This window comes from Chiloscyllium plagiosum, chromosome 31, assembly GCF_004010195.1.
Source record: "Chiloscyllium plagiosum isolate BGI_BamShark_2017 chromosome 31, ASM401019v2, whole genome shotgun sequence".
Lineage (NCBI taxonomy): Eukaryota > Metazoa > Chordata > Chondrichthyes > Orectolobiformes > Hemiscylliidae > Chiloscyllium > Chiloscyllium plagiosum.
Genome location: NC_057740.1, coordinates 3,358,199 through 3,381,394, shown reverse-complemented (window position 1 = coordinate 3,381,394; position 23,196 = coordinate 3,358,199). Strand labels below are relative to the sequence as shown.

At 40.4% G+C, this 23,196-nt stretch overlaps 1 protein-coding gene across 5 annotated transcripts in view; it reads right to left on the bottom strand.

Annotated features, from left to right (window-relative positions):
• Window positions 1–1,283: 1,283 nt before the first annotated feature.
• rfx2 (regulatory factor X, 2 (influences HLA class II expression)) overlaps window positions 1,284–23,196 on the bottom strand; it is a 141,604-nt gene continuing 119,691 nt past the window's right edge. For all 5 annotated transcript variants that reach the window (XM_043720815.1, XM_043720814.1, XM_043720818.1 and 2 more), the window contains 4 exons: window positions 17,008–17,216; window positions 7,669–7,822; window positions 5,032–5,074; window positions 1,284–4,424 (listed from right to left, as the gene is read on the bottom strand). In XM_043720815.1, the coding sequence (XP_043576750.1) occupies window positions 4,279–4,424; window positions 5,032–5,074; window positions 7,669–7,822; window positions 17,008–17,216 (552 nt within the window). In that variant the 3' untranslated portion in view covers window positions 1,284–4,278. The remainder of the gene's footprint in view (window positions 4,425–5,031; window positions 5,075–7,668; window positions 7,823–17,007; window positions 17,217–23,196) is intronic.

Genomic DNA, 23,196 nt, shown 5'->3' with positions numbered 1-23,196 from the left:
CTTTGAAATGTACCTCCATTCAGTTACATTTCAGCCACTAATGGTTAAACAAAAAAGGTCTGTAAACAGAACGACATCCACCACAGGAGTGAAAACATGTGGAATGAAGTGAATATGGCTGCCTGGCTAATGTCACTGCCCACCCGACCAAATAGTGCACCATTTAACATATTACTACAAAAGACCATTCACTTTTTCAAGGTTTGCACCAATTCCAGATGTGGACACTGAAGTACAGGAAATGAGCTGAGAACCAGTCACCTCAGTATGCTTGCCAGGTACAAATGGGCTTAACACTGGGTGTTATAACATCACTGACACTCCATCAAATTTGTACATAGAGGGAGAACAGTGCGAGACTATGCAATACGTTATAGACATGGTCTATATTCCTAGCACATTCTGGTTCTCCGCCTTAAATTCACCAGAAATGGGATGCAGACCACATGCAGGAAAGCACACGCAAGTTCAGTCTCTCAGTCCCAGAGGAAATCATCAACCATACTGAATGAAACTTGATCAAACAGCTGGATCTCACAAGCACCCTAGGTCTGAATCTCACAACTCTGTTACATTCCTCTAGTTACCCATCAGGAATCATGCCACAGTATAATCTTTAAATCAGAATCATGTGCACAATGGTCCCATTACTGAATGTTACTGAAACATGCAGCAACATTAGCTGCAATATTCAGAGCTGGCAAAGCTGCACAGAGTGGTAGCAGCAAGTCAGAGATGTGTGATCCAGCAGGAGCAGGAGAATGTTTTGGTTAACACAATGCATACGACTAGGACATCACTGAGCAGTGGCAATGTCCACAAGGTGGCATTAAAATTCAGTGAATCACTGCACATGTACAGGAACAAGGGCAGCACAGCTTACTGCAAGCCCAATTGTGTTCAGGCAGAAGTGACAAGCTTATGGACCACTGTATTCTGGGTGTTATTTACAGCATGAAACTCAAAGTATTGACAGATTGGAAGGTAGTTGTTAGGCAAGGTATGAAAGAATATAGAACCAAAGTGGATAAATAGAGTTATGATTTAGCCAGCGATGATCTAAGCTAATAGCAAGGTGGACAACTACAACAGCCAGCAGAGCCCAAAGCATTGCACCAAGAAACATGCCACACACATTGAGGTTTAAGTTTTAAAACATAGTCAGCATTTTTCATTATTCCAACATTAATTATAAGCCTGCATCCTTTGTCTTTGCAAAGCAACCCTGTGCCAACTGATGTGGGCATTTTTTGCTCTGTTGCAAAATTGTGCATTTTCATAAAATAAAAGTTTACAATACAGTTACCATCAGTAGTGGTAGGTTAAAGAAAGAATGCCTATTTTGGGAGCACTTGGGTATTACAAAAGAAGAGAATACATGTAAAAAAAATGTACATCAGGATTTTTCTTAATTTTTTTTAAAAAAGAAGCAAAGAGCTGACACAAAATTATTCCCTGGAAAATGACATTGAATGCATCTTTTCTGTCTTCAGCAAGAGAACTGATTAGAAACATTGAACATTTAAAGAGAAATTTTGGTTTAAAACAAAACTGGGCTTGGCATTCATGTGAAATCTTCTTAAGCTGGTAGATTCCAATTTAACTGCTACAAAGCACATTTTTAAACCCCTACATGGACTAGGCCATTTTGATAACTATTCACTTCAAATATATTAATTTAGTTCACCTCCACCATCACGTTCAAAGTAGATACAAAATCTTTGAGGTCTAGATGTATTGTTGTGTCGAATTGTATGGATTCAGAAAAGGTAAAAGATTGTTTTAAATGCAATTCACAAAATTAGCCAATCACGTAGATTAGCTGCACAAATTGGCATCACTATCAGTGTACAGTCTCTAATAACTTTCCAGCACATTTGTTAAAAACTTTATGACTAAGTTTAGAGTAGAGTGTAAACAGTAGATTCGAGTTTTGAGAAGTTTTCTATGGTGAGACGGAGCTTCATGATTCTGGTTCAAATTCCCAGGTGCAAGTGACAACACTGCTAGCCAGTGAGAGACAGCGGCTGAACCATTGACTGAACATGCACCAAGTTACGGCACTCTGCAGACAGACACATGCTTTAAGATCAAATGACAAAATTGGACCTTTACAGAAACTTGGTCATTTCAAAGCATTAAAACTTGTCAGTTTTTCCATGCAATGTCATGATTACAACATTAAGACATTAACTCGTGACACACCAACATCTCTCCTGTTAACTGCCTGGCGATTCCTTACAAAGCAGAGAAATACACATGAAAGCCTTTATTTCTGTTTGATAACTTCACAAAAACCCTTGGGTGAGAGTCTCAACAGGGAATAGACTGAAAATGTTTAACAACTATCGTAAAATGAAAGTGCACTTGTGACAATAGGTAAACTCAGCACCCTGAACAGCCTGTGTGTGTGTGTGTGTGTGTGTGTGTTTGGGACATATATCTCCAACGTGGACCATCCATAGGTACAGCTCCCACTGGAGAGATGCAAAACTCTGAATTTACTTTCAAACAAAAAGTAATTTGTTTGGGAAGTGGAGATAGAGAAAAGAAAGAAAACCCACTTGATTGCAAAACTTGCTTGCTTTCCCATTGTATGGCAGTGCTGTGTGTAAAATGGATCTACTGCCAGTAAGATGGTGAGCTTTTGGTGAACTGAGCCAATCACAGTCAAAAACAGTGACAATTGAGGAGAAGAGGACCTGGCAAGAACAAACCCACACAGCCATTTCTCTCCTTCCTGAGTCCCACTTTCATGACTCTACTGTATCTGGTCTCAATCACAGTCAGACGTGTTCATCATTAAAATTCAAAAATGCCCTGCTTAGGAGCAAGTCAGGCTGCAGACTCCAGATACTGTGCTCTGGCCTCTTTCCAATAATAAAGGATTGTATCAAATATTTTTAAAAATTGCAATACATGACCAAAATTGGAGGGACAAGTAGACGACGTACTTTTCTTAGGTTCCTTTGTTATAATTTGTGATTGCAATTGTAAGCAATACATTTGATGTTGCTGAATCGTCAGTAACAAAAATAAGTATAAATGTCAGGTTTTAAAAGTTAGTTCACAGTCGCTGGGTCTCAGACCAGTGCAGGCACATTTCATTGAATATCCCAGTATTTTCCCTAAGGCACAGTATAATGCATGTACTGGTATCCCTGATACACAAAATAGAACCATACCCACTAAAGGCATGCAATTAACTCATCACTAGCTAATATATTGACTAGCTAGGCTCATTGTTAACTAGGTAATGGTTAAAATAAGGCAATTTTCCTGTAGTAAGTAACAGCATGTTGAGAAATGCTTGCCCAAGCTGGCTTGTTCTGTAAGTCACACCGAACCAATGTGTCTAATATTGAAGGAGTTTGGGCAAAGCTAATAGGTTAATTCAACTCATACTCAATGCTCCTTGCTAACCAGAGGTAGCTGTCACTAGATTATTCCATGATTCCATTTAGTCATTCTCCCAGCTGAAGGATGAGAACTGGTGGAAAGGCAAGATTTCACACTCTGCCCAATAACCTCCTACCTTTAATCCAGTGACTCATGGGCAGTCGAGGAGTTTTCCAGTCGGTATGCAGTGCAGAAGCTTGATTCTCAGAAGCCTAGATGCACTCCTTTGCACAAACATAGTTAACATTTTTATCAAAAGGAATTAAATCTTCAGGAGCAGATCTGAAGATAGATTGGAGCGGCATTGTCAGTCTCCGAATTGCAGTGGAGCAGACAAGGGGGAGGGAAAATACATTAACAATTACAAAAGTAAACATTTTCTTGTATTTACAGAAATAGAACATGGAGTTTCCTGCCATACTCAAATTAGTGGTCAGTTAAACTCTCAGCTGCCTTGGCCCGTGAAGGTCAGTGTTTCCAACCAGTGGTTCTGCAATAATGAATTAAAGCAGAATCTGGACTTTAAAAACCTAAACCATTTTCATCTCATGTTAAAATGGTCATAGCAAGATATTTCCCTCAGACTCTGCACACTAAGCAGCTACAGCTATTTAATTCCAGTGGACAAGGACTCGTTTGGCCGATGCTGTTCCTGGTGGATCATCACTGCCCGATAGCTTGTCAGCCAGGTCAACAATCACCACAATCAGTCAATGAGGACTGGGTGAGTCATACACAGGACTAATCTGGGTACTTTGTACATTTAGTTTCTGTGGTCTTAAGCAGGCCTCAGCCAAAGCCTGGAGAATGGGTTATTATTCCTGACCTGGAGTCCTGGACCAATCTGTACGCTTTACTGGAGGTTTCAGTCCAATGAGATTATATTGAATTCATCAGTTCCTGATGAGCAGAAGCATCCAGCTCCTGAAGGGAATGGTTGAGATCCACACGTTCACGTTTGACAGGAGGCTCAGTCACTCCTCTTGAATCGGTATCCACCTCACTCTCCATCCCACTGCCGTCATCTGTTCAAAAATTCATTTTAAGCTGTCACAAAATGTCATAGATTGGACTTTGGAATCTAAGTTCCACCCCAATAGGGATGTGGTCAGCGAGAAGTTAAAGCTATCAAAGTACCTCTCAATTGAAAACCAAATTTGTTTTTCTCCCAGATATGACAAGTCAATAAACTTTCTTACATTCTCTTCCTACCCTGATTCCTTCATGTACAACATGACTACTTTCAAATAAATTATGAAACAAACCTTCATCCATTATCCTATTTCAGGACTGATTAGTTGATTAAATGATACATTTGGGAAAAAACACAAGTCTGAAGATTCAGATACATTTCTGAATAAACATTTAATACTTTTCTTTAGTTAAGAGGCTCAAACTAAAACAGATGCTATAGGTTTCTTGTAATTATCATCACGTATGGCCTTGACATCTCCACAGCCAATGTTTGGAGATATCACAGGAAACCTAAAGGTCGCTTGGACTCTTATGGTGCAGTGATAGTATCCCCACCTCTATGCCAAAAGGTCTGGGTTCAAGTCCCACCTGGCACGGACTTTGTCTTAACATTTCTAAACAAGTTGACTAAATATATTATAATCAGAAAGTTCTTACCTTTCTCCATTTGAAGAGGAGATATCGAACTGAGGTCACCAAACTAGGAGAAACAAAACAAATACCATTAAAACTCCCTGGCACTTTGGTTCAGAATTACATAACTTGGAGAAATCTTCACATTCTTGTGAGTCAATTTAAACTGACCAGCTGTTCTAAAACAAAAAAATGGCATTTTTAAAGGACATGTCATTGTCACGTGTCCCTTGATTTGAGAATGACATCTTTTAGATTAGATTAGATTAGATTACTTACAGTGTGGAAACAGGCCCTTCGGCCCAACAAGTCCACACCGATCCGCCGAAGCGCAACCCACCCATACCCCTACATTTACCCCTTTAACCTAACACTACGGGCAATTTAGCATTGCCAATTCACCTGACCCGCACATCTTTGTGACTGTGGGAGGAAACCGGAGCACCCGGAGGAAACCCACGCAGACACGGGGAGAATGTGCAAACTCCACACAGTCAGTCGCCTGAGTCGGGAATTGAACCCGGGTCTCTGGCGCTATGAGGCAGCAGTGCTAACCACTGTGCCGCCGTGCCGCCCATCTATTCAGAGTCATGAGTTCCTGCTGTGATCTTCATGTGACCAAACAGGCCAGTTCTCAATGTATGCATCTTTGGGGCCATGGGGGAGGATGACCTGTGAGGTAGTGAAATGCTGACAGCAGGATGTCTTTGATATGTTTGTCTGTCTCCAAAAATCTTTCTTGGAATCTCAATTAAAAGCCCCATCTTTGTTGTAGGATTATCACTGAGATTGACTCCCTTCCTTCCAACTCAATCCATTCACCTTCACTTACACACTGCCCCTTGACAACACAATCTATAGATATGGGGATCATTATTCACAAGAACTTCTACCTCCCCACAACTTCATGGCTTCATCGTAATCCAGCTCCAATGTGACAGCCTGTCTGTCTTATGTCCAGCCTCACTTCTGTCTATTCATGTTATCAAGTTGATGCTCCTCCTTGGCTATTAACAATGTCAGGGAAAATGGTGGTGCTGTGGTAACGTCACTGGACCAGTAATCCATGCACTCAGGTTAACACACTGGGGACATGGATGCAAATCCCACTCCAGTGGCTGATAGATTTATTAATTGAATTTAAACTCTATATTGAAAAGATCATGAAACTATCACCAATTCTTGTGAAAACCTACATTGTTCATTAATGGCTCTTGGCAAAGGAAATCTGTCATCCTTACCAGTTATGGCTTAAACGTGACTCCAAACCTACAACAGTGTGACCAATTCATAATCGCCCTCTGAAATGGATTCTCAATCCACTTAATTCAAGGGTAATGGAAGTGTAGAGTAATAAAAGAAGAGAACTTCATGAAAGAATGAACAGAAAGTAGCTCCTGCATTGCCTTCAACCAAAGTCCATCAGCCACTGAAGCCCTCCAAAATGCCACTAAACCTGACTCCAATGTTCAGCCTTTCCAAGAACAAAGAAAATTTACAGCCCAGGAACAGGCCCTTCTGCCCTCCAAGCCTGAACCAATCCAAATCCACTGTCTAAACCTGTTACTGATGAAGGGCTTTTGCCCGAAACGTCGATTTTACTGCTCCTTGGATGCTGCCTGAACTGCTGTGCTTTTGCAGCACCTCTCTAATCTAGACCCTGTATAAACCTGTTACCCAATTCTCTCTGCTCCCCACCTACTCATGCATCTGTCCAGATGTATCTTAAATGAATCTACTGTGCCTGCCTCTACTATCTCTGCTGGCAATGCCTTCCAGATACCTATCACCCTCTGTGTAAAGTACTTGCCACGTGTATCCCCCTTAAACTTTTCACCTTTCACCTTGAAAGCATGACCTCTCATTATTGAATCCTTCACCCTGGAAAAAAGTTTATCTCTATCCACCCTGTATATACCCTTCATGATTTTGTAGACCTCAATCAGGTCCCGCCTCAATCTCCTTTTTTCTAATAAAAACAATCCTAACCTACTCAACCTCTCTTCATTGCTAGCACCTTCCATACCAGGCAACATCCTTGTAAACCTTCTCTGCACCCTCTCCAAAGCGTCCACATCCTTTTGGTAATATGGTGACCAGAACTGTACACAGTATTCTAAATGCGGCCGAACCAATGTCTTGTACAATTTTAACATGACCTGCCAGTTCTTGTACTCAATACCCCGTCCGATGAAGGCAAGCACACCATATGCCTTCTTGACCACTCTATCCACCTGTGCAGCAACCTTCAGGGTACAATGGACCTGAACTCACAGATCTCTCTGCTCATCAACTTTTCCCAAGGCTCTTCCGTTTACTGTATAATTCGCTCTAGAATTAGACTTCCCAAAATGCATCACCTCATATTTGCTTCGATTGAACTCCATAAGTTCAAGAGTTTTTTTTTGTTTGGTAAGGGCTTCCTCTACGGTTTTACGGAGCAATTTAGCACATTTTTATACGTTATGTAAACATACATTAAATAATTGAATGAACATTCCACAAACAAACTGAAAAATGTGCACATAAAATTAGGTTTTATTTTACAGCACAGAAGCAGCCCTCTGTCAACTCTTTCCTTTCTCCCAATATGCCTACATATTTTTCACTTCTCTAAAAAGCAATCCTTCAGCCTTAAATGCCACTTTGCTTTTCACTTACCTCTCCCATCACTGCAATAGGGGTCTCACCCGTTGCTAGGGCTACGCGATGTTCTACCAGATAAAACATGTATTCATCATAAAGCAGCCGGATCAGGTGAAAGGAACCAAAGCTGGCAGCACTGCGCAAGGTCAGATCTCGAATAACCATAGAGCTGAAATAAAAGCATGTTGTCAGCATCTTTAAACAAATAATGTCAATTATTAAACACATATCTTATTCAGAGTGCCGGTCAAGAGGAACAAAAGCCAAGCACATGTGAAAGTTTCTAAGCCACTGGTATAGTTTCATTCTTAAACCATTAGGACTCTTCACTTTAATACGAGATGTTAATTCAGCCTCTTCCTTGCTCCCACAGGATGCTGACGAATCTGCCTAGTTTTTGATTCACTGGACTTTCAATACTCTGACCCTGCAGATTCTTCGTGAATACGCCGAGGTGGCACTGCAAAGCTAGCCCATTATAGGTGAGTATTATTATGCAAGTATTAACAGTTGAGCCTGATCCTGTCCTCACCAACCATCCACATTCTTCTAGAAAGGGGCTTCTGCTAATCCCCAGGGTGCAGAGATTTGTAGCATTGCCCAGCAAACACAGAGAGCTGAATCTTGCACCTTTGACAATTCTGTGATTTGATCACTGCACTGGCCGCAAGTGACGGAGCACCCAGTGCAGGGACAGATCAAGTCACCAGGCAGGAAACAATTCATCATTGAGAATCCCTGCGACTGCACATGGACATGAGCTGAGTCTGTGGGAAAAGCATTTGGAACAAGATCCTTTTAATGCTAACAGAAAAGTGGATAGTCTTCAGTAAAACAAACATTGGGATTTAAAAAAGATCTTTAAAGTTGACCTTGAAGGAAATTAACATCTCAATTTGTCATGGAAATTCTTCTATGACTTTGCATATTTGGCATCACACATGGTGACTTCTTGTTCATAAATATTTCAAAAATTAACAATCTTTGATAAAGGAGTAATCTCCCATGAGACGTAGATAAATAGAATATGAATTATTTTTGTAAAAGCACAGTCCTGTTTCGAGAAACTGTTATAACATTTTAGAATCCTGTTACACTTGTTGACCAGTTCCTGGTTTTGGAGCTCAAAAAGGATCTACAAAAGTTGTCCTTGCCGTTTGTAATTTGATACCAATTTTGAGAATGATGATTCCTATCTGCCAGCAAATCTCAGAACAGAGACTACAGTTATAAAGGAGGGCGGTTGGCATAAAATATTCAGCAGAAAGCAGCGTAGAGTTAGCAGGAGGGGGAGGAGAGTCAAAGGGAGATGGGGTGAAACCCTTATTTTTAAAAAAAGGGCAAATATTAGTGTGCAATCACGGGAAAGCAGGAAAGTGATTGCATGGTGACTAAAGCTAGGACCTGAATATTGAAGAAGATTTCACATCTTGTAAAGATTGGAAGTTGGAAAAGTGTAGCAGGGTAGCTCTGTTAATGATAGATGTCTTTAGTACAGTAGTGAGAGATGGCCTTAGCTGGAAAGAGCAAGGTGTAGAAACAAGTTAGGTAGAAATAAGAGATACGAAAAGTAAGAGGTCACTTAGACTATGACATAGCAGCAGAAGTGGGCCATTCAGCTCATTAAGCTTGCTGTAACTTTCACTGAGATCATAGCTGAGCTGATAATCCTCAACTCCACTTTCCTATTACTTCTGCATTACCCTTTGGTTCCATTTCTGATTAAAAATCTGTCTGTCTCAGCCTTGAATATACTTAATGACTCAACGTCAACAGCAGTGATAAAGAATTCTACAGACTCTCAACCCTCAAAAGAAGAAATTCCTACTCATCTCCTAACTTAAATGTGCAATCCCTTATTTTAAGATGATGTCCTCTGGCCCTAGGCTCTACCACAAGAGGAAACAATCTTTCCATATTTACCTTGTCAAATCCTTGAAGAATTTTGTAATTTCAATAAGGTCGCTTCTCATTCCATACATTCCAATGAGTATAAGCTCAATCTACTCAACCTCTCCTTATAAGACAGTCCTTCCATTCTTGGTACAAGCTTACTGAACTTTCTCTCGGCTGCCTCCAACATTGTAGATCTTTCCTCAGACAAGGGGTCTAAAACTATTCACAGTATTCCAGCTGAGATCTGACTAGTGCCTTGCATAGTTTTACTTAGCAAAACCTCCCTTATATATTTCATTCCCTTTGAAATAAAGGCCAACATTTCATTTGCCTTCCCTATTACTCACTGAACCCGGATGCTAGCTTTTAGCGATTCATGGACAAGAACTTCCAAAACCTTCTGTGCTATAGCTTTCCGTAGTCTTTCTCAATCTAAATAATATTCAGCTCCTCTCCTCTTCCTGCCAAAGTGCATAACCTCACAATTCCCCACATTATATTCCATCTGCAGTCTTGGTTATAGTACATTCACTTTCCCCATCCAAGTTATTAAAAGAAGTATTGAAAGTATTTGTGGCCCCAGCACTGATCCCTGTGGCACACCACTAGTTACAAGTCATCAGCATGAAAATAGCCCCACATTAACTCCCTGCCTTCTATTAGTTAGCAATCCATGCTAATATACTACCTCCAACACCATGGGCTCTTGTTAAGTAGCTGAATATGTAGCATCTTATCAAATGTGGGAGTAGTTTATCTGCCCCTAATCAGGAGCTTTTTGTGGGACAGCATATACAGTAGGAAATAAATGGGTCATATAAGAAAAGCATTGCAATAATCACAGATGACTTTAATCCACAGAATGTAGTTGGGATAATTTCTTAGAACTGTACGTTCTATTACCAATGATGAAGCAGGTTACTGTAGATTTGTAATATGCAATGGACAGATTAATTAATAACATCATATAAAGGAACATCCAGGTGAGAGTGTGGTAAAATGTCATGTTCAGTCTGAAGAGGAGACATACAGGTGTAACACTCATGTTTTAAACCTGAATAAAGGTATTTATAAGGCTCAAGTAAACTTGGAAGCTAGGTTAGTAGTAGTACAGTTGTAGTGGCAGACTTACAAGGAGATATTTAATAACACTTAAAGATTTATTCCAGCCAGAAAGAGAAACTACTTGAGAAGGATGCATCATCAAGGAATCTAGAGCTCTCGTCAGATTGAACGAAATGTTGTACAAATCTGTAATCTTTAAAGCTAGATCAGAAGAAAATAAAGAAAATAAAGGGGGAAGATCACAATATGACAGAAAGCTAGCTAGTAACATTAAAAAACACAGATAGTTAGGATTTCTATAAGTATTTAAAGAGAAACAAGTAACTAAAGCTAGTGATGGACCTCTAGAGAGATTTTGGGGAATTTATAATTTAAAAAAAAGGAAATGGTGGTTTTGAATAGGTATTTTATGTCTGTCTTCACTCAGAAAACTTTCCAAATATACTTGAAAATCAAAAGGTGAACAGGATAGAGGAGCCTAAAATAATCTCCATCAGGACAGAACTTCCAGGAATACCTATTAGACCGAAAGGCTGACGAGTTCCCGGAGCCGGATGGCCTGAATCCCAGGGTCTTAAAAACTAGTTGCTCTGGTGAGAGTGGGTGCATTGGTTGTAAAATTCCCTAGATACAAGAAGGGTCACAGCTGGTTAGGAGATAGCTTTATTCAAGTAAGGTCAGAGGCAGAAAGCAGGAAACTGCAGGCCAGTCATAGCATCATACAGCTTGGAAACAGACTATTTGGTCCAGTTAGTCCATGCTCCCAAACTAAATTAGGCCCAAACTAAATTGCTGGAATTTCGCTCATATCCCTCCAAATCTTTCCTATTCATGTACTTACCAAATGTCTTTTAAATGTTGTTTCTACCTGCATCCAACACTTCCTCTGGCGGTTTATTACACACACAAACCACTCTCTGTGTAAAAAGGTTTCCCCTCATGTCCTTTTTAAAACATTCTCCTCTCACTTTAAAAATGTGCCTCCTAGTTCTGAACTTCCCTACCCTAGGGAAAGGATCCTTGCTATTCACCTTATCTATGCCCCTCATGATTTCATAAAACCCAACCTCCTATGCTCCAGTGTAAAAGTCCCAGCCTACTTGTATAACTCAATCCCTCCATTCCTGACAACATCCCACTAAATCTTTTCTGAACTCCCTCCAATATCCTTCCTATAGTAGGGCAACCAGAACTGCACAGTACATCAAGGTCCAGTACGACCTCAACACGACGTCCCAACTCATACGCTCAAAGATCTGAGAAATGAAGGCAGGCGTGCTAAATGCCTTCCTAACCACCCTATCTACCTGGGACGCAAATTTCAAAGAATTATAACCTGAACCCCAGGTCCCTCTGTTCTACAATGGTACCCAGAGTCCTACAATGGGATTTCAATAAATGTAACCTGAACTGCAATTTATTTTTGCTGACAGCCTGGGCTTCAGCCAAGCAAACTCCTGAAAAAAACCAGCCCATACTAAAACATAGAACGCCACTAAAATAAACGTACTAAGTATTCTGAGGGGTTCTTGGATAAATTCACTATTGTTTACCCTGATCTCTATCCAGTAACTTCCTATTGCAATGGTGCACCTGTGTGACTGTCCATAGATAAAATCATGCTGCTTCATGGAGTCTAATAGGCTGCTGGCACTCATTATGAGCACTCACATAAGGACTGACACCAGTGGACACCCAGTCCAACTCAAGGAAAAAAAAACTGCAAATACTCTTTTGACATATTCACAAAGTAATAACTTTTGCGATAAGAAAATACATTCACGATTCAGTTTGAAGAATTCCGCACACCAGAACTCAAATAAAACTACAAAAGTCTTCTTAATCTGAGGCAAGATGAGCCAAAAGCAAACTACACGAAGAGAAGTTTAGAAACATTAGCCATTTGAACCATTATCAATTAGTTAGTATAAAAACAGAAGTAACATTCAATAAAAGATTATAGTTTTATAACTTATCCAGTTTAAAAATTTGCATTTATGTAGTGCCTTTCACAACCTCAGAATATCCCAAAATGCTTTACACCAAACTTAAAGCTTTGGAAGTGTAGTCACTGTTGTATTGTAAATTCTGTTTTCACACAGCAAGCTCCCACACACTGCAATGATATAAAGACCAGATGAGGTATTGATGAGTGGATAAATATTGGAGAGGTCAACAAGGTGCACTCTCTGCTTTTACTTGAAGCACGGTCATGAAATTGTTTGCCTGAGAGAGGACCCAGTTTATTGCTGCATTGGAAATAGAGGTGGCACATCTGCTGGGCCTGGAATCAGAGCAGTAACACTGAATCATTGGTCACTAACTCGGAAGACCACATCACAAGCAGTTTCACCTCCGGAGGCACGTTGGCTCAGTGGTTAGCACTGCTGCCTCACAGTGCCAGGGACTCAGGTTTGATTTCCGCCTCAGGTGACTGTCTTTGTGGAGTTTGCACATTCCTGATGAAGGGCTTCTGCCCAAAACGTTGATTTTCCTGCTCCTCGGATGCTGCCTGACCTGCTGTGCTTTTACAGCACCCCACTCTCCACTCTGATCTCCAGCATCTGCAGTCCTCACTTTCGCCTATATTTTCCCTGTATCTATGTGGGTTTCCTCCGGAGGCTCCAGTTTCCTCCCTCAATCCAAAGATGTGCAGGTTAGGGTGAATTGGCCATGCTAAATTGCCCATAGTATTAGGTGCATTAGTGGGGTAAATATAGGGTGGGAAATGGGTGTGGATGGGTTACTCTTCAGAGGGTCAGTGTGGACTTGTTGGGCCAAATGGCCTGTTTCCATACTGTAGAGAATCTAATCTTAAAAAAAAAACAGAACATAGGAGCATCAACAGCAAATCCCCAGAAACCACGTTTTTCAGGCTTGGTGATCTTATGAATTATATAAAAGTCCTGAAAGAAGCTGACAGGATGGGCACCTGGAGGAAGCCAACAGTCGTGTAAGTTAGGTTACATGGTCCCAAAAATTACTTATTCTAACATCTGTCATAGGGAAATAGCTAGAATCAATTATGAAGGAGGTAATAGCAGAATAATTAGAAATTCATGTGACCACGCAGTGTCAACATGGCTTTGTGAACGGGAAGTCATGTTTATCATAGTTTTTTTGATGAAGTAACAAGCACGGGAGATGAAAAGGAACTTGTAGATGCGAATTTTCAAAAAGCATTTGATAAGGTGTCACATCAAAGGTTCCTGTTTATTCACCTTGATAAGAACACATGATTTGGTAGGTAACAAATAACCATGCATACTTGGTTAGCAAACAATAAGCAGAGTTGGGACAAATTAGTCTTTTTGAGCTACAAATCTGTAACTCGGAGTATCACAGGGATCAGTGCTGGACTTTAACTATTTACAATATATATCAATGACATGGACAAAAGAACGGAATGCATGACTGCTAAATTTGCTGACAAAACCAATATAATGAAGAAAGTAAATCATCATTGGGTCTCCAAAGGGATACAGACATGTTAAGCAAGTGGATAAAGTTTTTGCCAGGTGGACAATAATGTGGAAAAATATGAACCTGTTCACTTTGGCAGCAAGAACAGAAAACCATGAAGAAAATGAAGACTATGAACCTGGTGAGAGAGATTTAGATGTCCTGAAACATGAATCACTAAAAATTAGATTATAAATACAGAAATTGATTAAGGAGGCAAATGGGTATTATTGTTTATCATAAGTGGAAATGGAATATAAAAAGTAGGGAATTTTACTGTAGCTGTATATGGCCTACAGACACCACATCTGGAATACTGTGTACAGTTTTGATCGCGTTTGAAAAGTGATATATATCTAACTCCATTAGAAACAGTTCAGAGAAGGTTCAGATGAAGGGCTTATTTCACAATAAAAGGTGAAGTCATTACCCATTAAAGTTTTGAAGAACAAAAGGTGATCTTATGAATTATAAGAAAGTCCTGAAAGAAGCTGACAGGATGGGCACCTGGAGGATATTGTCTCAGGCATACTCTCTAAACTACAGCATTTGTTTACATGAGCTGAGAAATTTTACAAAATCAATGTGCCAACAGGTTTATGAATAAGAATATTAAACAGACCAGCACTAAAGGCATTCATTTAATTAACAGTTTAAAAAAGAAACGAGCTATATTCTAAAAGAGGAAATAGATGCACACTTGCAATGCAAAAGCATACCAAGGCTATGGGACCAAGTGTTGGAAAATGGGATTAAATAATTAAGTTGGTGTTTCTGACTGGCACAGACCTGATAAGCTGAAGCGCCCTTTTCTGTGCTGTAGACCTCTATGACCCTAAGTAGAAATTCTGTTTTAGAACATGGATATCCAATGAAGATCCATTGATTGTAATGCTAATGCCACGTGGGAGCATCAAGACATTTCATATATCTTGATACAGTGGATGTGGTGTACTGTTTGTGCTCGAACTTAAGCTCAGGTCAGGTACAAAAAGTTGAGGTGGAAGCGACAAGGAAAGTTAGACTGGTAAAGATAGAAGGATCAATAAAATGTGGTGCTGGAAAAAGCACAGCAGGTCAGGCAGCATCTGAGGAGCAAGAGAGTTGATGTTTTGGCATAACCCTTCATCAGGACTGGGTAGGGAGAAAGGGACTAAGAAATAAATAGGGAGGGATGGGGCTAGGGAAAAGGTAGGTGGGATGGTGATAGGTGGGTGAAGGTAAAAGGTGATTGTGATAGGTCAATTGGAAGTGTGGAGCGGATAGGTGGGAAGGAAGATGGACAGGTAGGTCAGGGCAAGTGGGCGGATCGGAGTTGGAGGATTGGATCTGGGATGGGATTGAGGGAAGGGGAGATTTGGAAACTGGTGAATTCAATGTTGAGGCCGTGTGGTTGTAGGCTCCCGAGGCAGAAGATGAGGTATTCCACGAATATAAGATCAGAATGGAGTTAACAAACCAGGGATTCCAAAAGTCTGTCCAATGTGTCCACTGGGGCTGGACCCTTCCCAAGGCAAGTAATACTCCTTGTAGTGACCAATACTGGTGTGGTTATATTCCCTAATGACTCTTTGTGAAATCCCATCTGAGAAATCTTGCCTATTAATTTGCATGTAACTGGGTCACAACACATGGCTAAGCTAAATACAGAGGAACTTTGATTATCTGGGCAGGAAGTATTTCGCTCAGTTAATCGAATGCCGGATAACATAGTTTAGTTGAGCATCGGGACCTTGCGATCTTGTTCAGATAATCCGAAATTCGGATAATTAAGATTCCTCTGTATTAAGGAGGACACCTTGCTGCAAAAAGCTGGATTTGATTTTTGAATGAAACGTCTGAATGATAAAACTAGACAACATTTAGTAATCGCCAGGGACCTGGATTAGATTTCAACCTCAGGCGACTGTCTGTGTTGAGTTTGCACATTCTCCCATTGTCTGAGTGGGTTCCCGCTGGCTACTCCGGTTTCCTCCTACAGTCCAAAGACATGCAAATTAGCTGGTTTGGCCATGGTAAATTGCCCATTGTGTTCAGGGATGTGTAGATTAGGCGCATTAGCCCACAGGAAACGCAGGGTTACAGGCGTAGAGTAGGAGGATGGGTCTGGTTGGGATGCTGTTCAGAGGGTAAGTGTGGACTTGTCGGGCCAAATGGTCTGTTTCCACACTGTGGGAATTCTATGACAGCTCACCCATCTTAGCAGTGAACCTGTAAATTCTCCACTGTGTCCCCGATTGCTTTTGAATGATTCAAATTTTGCTTCCATTACTCGAGCTGAATACCATTCTAATAAATAGTCACTCTGCAAAGAACGGGTTCACAGCTTCAGCCCTGGACCTACTTGTTATCAGTTTGTACCAACAGTCCAATGTCCTGTAGTTATGATTAAATTTGATTAGCTATTTCAATTTCATTTTAACATTACATATAGCATTAACAAATCCATTAAGGTCCAACTTATTTGTCTTCTTTTGAAGTTGAAGAATTGTGCAGCTTTCCATCACAACTCCAGAGCCAGGACCATTGGCTTTTCCCGACTCTAACAAGGCATTGATGCCTGTGTCTTAATAACTAAAATTGAGCACAGGATTCACAATAAAGTCTTAAAGCAGAATACAGCTTCAGCACCATCATTAGTTCTATTGATCTGATAAAAACACTGCGTTAATTTCCTTCCTTGCTACATTGCCGTGTATGAACATAGCCTTTCCAGTTCTTCTTCTTCAGTCTCTTCCCCTGAAAGTTCAAAACTGACAAGTCAGTCTTCCATCTTTTCCTTCCACTATACTGCATTTATCAGTAAGGGGTTTTTCACCTGTCATAGTTGTGTTTACATGCAAATATTATCCAGTTATTCTCCAATTCTTCAGCTGTCTCACTAGTTTAACGTAAAGAGCTCAAAGGAGAGGCAACTGTCAGCTTACAAACCTGTAAAAGGACCATTTCAGCAGGAACTGGCGGGCAGCCTTGGGGAAGCTGGGGCTGCCTTCATGTGGTTTCAGGACTTGATTCACTACATTATCAAGCCAGGATGCCCATTCATCGAGAGAGCTCTGCTGCTGTAGAGTCATCTTAAAATCCTGCTCCAGTCGCTGCACCATTCCCTCTTCACATTGACAAACCCAGGATGCTTGTTCCTGTTACAACAAAATCAAAGAATAATCGGCCTGCTATATTGCTCAATCATTGCTGGCTTGCCTGTATTTTCTTCATTCCGTTTACAATGTACATTTCTCTATGCTCTTCCCGTATTGTTGCACAGAATTGCATGGTACATACAACACGGAAACAGGATAATTGGACCAAGCAGTCATCATTGCCAGTGCTATGCTTCTTTTGATGATTTTCTCATCTTTCCTCATCTAAACCTGTCCTTCTCTTCTTCCTCTCGTGCTTTTCTAATTTCTCCTTAAATGGAACTATTCATCTCGACCACTTGCTGTAGTAGCAAGTTCCAAATTCTCCTCATTCTTTTGGGTTTTTCCCAAATTCCTGATCAGATTTCTCTGTGACTTTTATATTGATGGCCTCTAAATGTGCTCCACCGCTCAAGAGGAAACATTCTCTTGATATCCACTCCATCAAAACTTAATCCTTCTTTAGATCAACCTGCAGACTTTCCTTCTAAGCCTGTCAATCAGTTCCAGATAGATTTACTCACACATTTCTGGGATCATCCTTGTAAATCTTCTCTCCACCCTCTTTGGTCTTTTTATTCTTGTTATAACATGGTCATAACTGCACACACAACTCCTGGAGTGGTCTAACTGAGGCTCGATGTAGATTTAACATAACCTCCCTGCTTTTCAATTCTATCCCTCCAGAAATATGCCTGGCCTGGTTCTTTTTTTGATGGCTTTGCTAATCTGAGACACAATGTGAATGCTTGATGTATTTGTACTCAAAAGATACCTACACAATATAGGCTCTCACCTTCCAAATTTGAAGTGATCTCCCTGTTCATCATATCAAAACATTTATTGTGTGTTGGATTTCATTTGTCAATTATTTGCCCGTTCTGCAACTTTATTAATGTACTCCTGTAATTTATTGTATCCTACCTCAATATTGACTGTCCATTATATTTTCCATCCCTGCTGTTGCTCTCACTGGTCTATGACTCCCTAGACATCTTAAATAAAGGAATTACATTAGCCATTCATCAATCTTCTGGAACTACATCTTTTTCTGATATATTTTAAATCTAAGCAGTAATGAATGCCTTTGCCATCTCAAGAGTTCTCATATACTTTTAAAGGACACAGATTCAATTAGCTGAACCATATCTTTATCCTTTCATGCTTGTTTTGTTTATTTAGCATATTCCATTTTTATTCTAAATGTACTTGCTCATGGCAATGAATTGTGAGATGAGCAATGTCTAACTATTCCATCTCCCTGGTAAATACCAAACTAAAAATAATTATTTAATATTCCTGTCAACACTCTGCCATTACCCATTGTACTATTCTGTCCATCATATAACAGCCATAATGTCATCAACAATTCTTTAAAAAAAATACAACTATAAAATAACTTTTTACTTTGTTTTATGCTCCTTGATTAAGTTCACGGTTTCTTTTTGATTTGTCCCTGATTGTGACCTCTTCTATGTGCTTAATAGATGCCTCTTCTTTAAACGTTAACTATTGCCTTATGACTATAGTTATCCCTGGAATTGCTTGAGTGTTTGGTTTCTCATCTCCATTTAGTGGAGTATACTTTTCTTGTCCTCATCCTACATCACTGATTACTAATATTACAGAAACATAGAAAATAGGAACAGGAGTAGGAGGTTCAGCCCATCCAACCACCTCCACTTTTCAACATGGTCACTGCTAATCATCTCTCTCAATGCCATACTCCCCCACTCTCCCCATGACCCTTGTCATCTTTAGCCTTGAGGAATCAATGTGTTTTTTTAAAGAATATATTGTTATTAAGTTGAAGCCATACACTGTACCTTCAAGAGTGTGTGAATGCTGTTCTGACTGAGAGCTTATAAGCACCTGTGTATATGACTAGATGACAGTCCCAGAGTGTACTGGAAAATTGAATGTATGTAACATTTGGCTGTGAAATGGATACCTGAGTCTTGGTTGCTGTTTTGACAACAATTCTAACTTAACCAATTAGTTAAAATATGCCCCAGGATACTAAAACCCAATCGAGTTTGAATTTATTGTTTTGCCAACATTGAACCAATGAGACAATCCGATGTTGGGGGGGTATAAAAATGCGGACATTTTGTAAATTGGTCAGAGAGCAACTGCTGTAGAGCGAGAAACCCGTGGAGAGCTAATTGCCCATCTAACATCTTGCTCTTAAAGAAATTAGAAAACACTCTATCAAAAGGTACCTTTTCATGTGAAACAAACTCGCAGTAAAAAGAAAGAAGATGACCCAGGGAGATCAGCAGCTGGAAGAGTGAAGTCACAGAAGACAGAGACTGTATGGTTTTGAAATTAAGTTGATGTAATTTTAATAAGTGTCTTATTGGGACAGCATATTGTTATAGAGTTGGAGGCAGATGGTAAGCAGTTAAGAGAAAGGGAGGCTTAGAGCTGTGAATAGTTGTGAAATGTTTGCTTTTAGAGTTAAAAAAAATTGATGTTATTTTCTTTAAATAGTAGAATTTGAGAGTTCTCTATCACCCATATTTTAACAGATTACGAGGCGAGGCGAGCTTTGCTGGTTGGTTTAATTAACAGAGGGGTTCACCTCCATGTCACAACAGTATACACTGGCCATTTAGACACAGTGTCTACAAGAGCAGGTCAGAGACTAGAAATACTACAGCAAGTAACTCACCTCCTAATTTGCCAAACCCTGTCTACCATGTATAAGGCACTAGTAAGGAGTGTGATGGAATACTCCCCACTTGCCTGGATGAGCTCCAACAACACTCAAGAAGCTTGACACCATCCAGGTCAAAGCAGCCCATATGACTGGCACCATATCTACTCTCTGCACCCTCGATGTTCAGTAGTGGCAGTGTCCACTGCCGAAAGTCATGAAGGCTCCTTAGATAACACCTTCCAAACCCAAGGCCTCGACTATCTAGAAGAACAAAGGCAGCAGATGTATGGAAACATCAGCACCTTCCAGTACTTCTCCAAGTTATTCAGCATCCTTATTGGAAATATGTTGCTGTTCCTTGAGTTTTGCTGGGTTAAAATGTTGGAATTTCCGCCGTAATAGCATTGCGGGTCCACCTACGGTATATGGACTGCAGCAATTCAAGAAGACAGCTCATCACCACTTTCTCAAGGGTAACTAGGAATGGTAATAAATGTTGGCCGAGTCAGCAACACTCATATCCCACAAATTAATTAAAAACAAAATTAGTGACCACCTCTATAGACTTTTGTGGCAGAAAATTCCACAGGTTGACTACCCTGTGACTGAAGACTTATTCCAGTTTCAAATGACCAATGTGCATCCTGAGACTGTAACCCCTTGTTTCCCCCATCTAGGGGAAACATGCTAGCATTGGTGCAAGTCCATAAAAGATTCATCAGGTTGATCCCAGGTATGGAGGAATTTTTGAACAGGAGATGTTAAGAAGGTTGGATTTGTTGTGGATCTAACTATTGGAGATTAGATGGAGACCTTATTGAAACATAATATTCTTAGGGCTTGAAATGTTAAACCTGCTTTCTTTCCACAGATGCTGCCATACCTTCTGATGTGCTCCAGACTTTCCTGTTTCATACATTCTTAGGGGCTTGGCAGGGTAGACACTTGTGGAAGTGTCTAGGACCAAAGGATATAATCTCAGAATAAGGAGTCATCCTTCTAAGGCAAAAGTTAGGATGAATATTTTCTCAAAGATGGTAGCGAATCCATTGAACTTTTCACTGAAGGTTGTCAAGGCTGGATCATTAAGTATGTTCAAAGCTGAGATAGACAGATTTCTAATCATTAGGGGAATTAAGGATTAGGGGGATAAGACAGGAAAGTGAGCCTGAGATTATCAGATCAGCCATAATCCCATTGAATGGTGAAGTAGACTTGAATGGCTGCTTCTACATCTTACTGTCTTACAAAAATAGCAGAATCTTCGGTCTTTTTCTTCAGTTGATTTATTAATACCAACCTAAATATGATGTGACAAGAATTTGCATTTATAACAAACAGAGTCAATGGATGCTATCTACCTGGACTTCCGGAAGTCCGTTGAAAAAGTGCTGCACAGGAGGCTGTTGAGCAAGATAAGGGCCCATGGTGTTAGAAGCAAGGTACTAGCATGGAATGAAGATTGGCTATCAAGCAGAAAGTGGGGTTGAAAGAGTCCTTCCCAGGACAGAAGCCAGTGACTAGTGGTGTTCCATAAGGGTTGGTGTCAGGACAACTTTTCACTTTACACATTAATGATCTAGATGAGGGAACTGAGGGCATTCTGGCTAGGTTTGCAGATGATACAAAGATAGGTAGAGGGACAAGTAGCATTGAGGAAGTGGGGAAGCTGCAGAAGGATTTGGACAGGTTAGGAGAGTGGGCAAAGAAGTGTCATATGGAATACAACGTGGTAGTGTGAGGTCATGCACTTTGGTAGGAAGAATAGAGGCATAGACTAGTTTCTAAATGGGGAGAAAATTCAGAAATCTGAAGTGCAAAGGGACTTGTGAGTCCTGGTCCAGGATTCTCTTAAGGTTAACTTGCAGGCTGAGTTAGTAATCAGGAAGGCAAATACAATGTTAGCATTTATTTTGAGAGGACTAGAATATAAATGCAGCAATGTATTTCTGAGGCTTTACAAAACTCTGGTCAGACCACATTTAGAGTATTGTGAGCAATTTTGGGCCCCATATCTCAAAAGAATGTCCTGGCCGTGGAGTGGGTCCAGGGACATTCACAAGAATGATCCCAGGAAAGAAAGGCCCAACATATGAGGAAAGTTTGAGGACTCTGGGTTTATACTCGATGGAGTTTATAAGATGTGGAAGAGAATCTAATTGAAACTTCCAGAATATTGAATAGCCTGGACAGAGTGGACATTGGGAAGATGTTTCCATTGGCAGGAGAGACGAGGACCCGAGGGTATAGCCTTAGAGTAAGGGGAATGAAGAAAAAGAGAAACTTCTTCAGCCAGAGAGTGATGAATCTATAGAATTCATTGCCACAGAAGGCTGTGGAGACCAGGTTATTAAGTATATTCAAGACAGAAATAGATAAATTCTTGATTGTCAAGCGGATAAGGGTTATGGGGAGAAAGCGAGAGAATGAGGTTGAGAAAATTATCAGCCATGATGAAGCAGACTCGATGGGCCGAAAGGCCTAATTTCTGCTCCTGTGTCTTATGGTCTTATATTTCAAAATTAGCAGCTTATAAAGGCATTGCTGATGTTGCAATACAGATTACATACAGGTAACATAGTCAACACATCATTTGAACAAGCGTGGCACCAAACTGGAGTAAATGGGAATCGGGAGAGAGCACTTTGCTGTTTGGAGCCATACCTGGCATGAAAGAAGATAGCAGTAATTAATGCAAGTCAATAATTTCAGCCTCAGAAAATCACTACAATAGTTCCTCAGGGCACTGTCCTCGGCCCAATCAGCTTCAGTTGCTACATCAGTGACCTTCCTCCAGGTTTAGGTCAGAAGTGGGGATGTTTACTGATGATTGTGAGATTTTCAGGACTTCTCAGATCATAAACAATGTGTTCAAATGCAGTGAGACGTGAACAACAACTACACAAATGCCAGGCAATAACCATCTCAAATAAGAGAGAATCAAATCATCATCCTTTAACATTTAGTGGTAGTAGTATTGCTGCATCTCTCACAAACAATACTGTGGGGATACTATGACCATAAACTGAACTGGATTAGCTACATAAATACTGAGGGTACAAACAGATGTCAAAGACTAAGAATTCTGCAGCCAGATGCTCATCTCCTGATTTCCCAGTTCATGCCCAACATGTTCAAGGAACAGGTAAAGAATGTCATATTCCAACAATACTCAAGAAGCTTGACAAACCCAATCCAGAACAAAGCACCCCACTTAATTTGCACCTCACCTTCAACATTCACTCTCCTCGGTACCAACAAAAGCACTATAAGTTGCACTGCAGCAACTTGGCAACTCCTTCAACAACACCTTCCAAA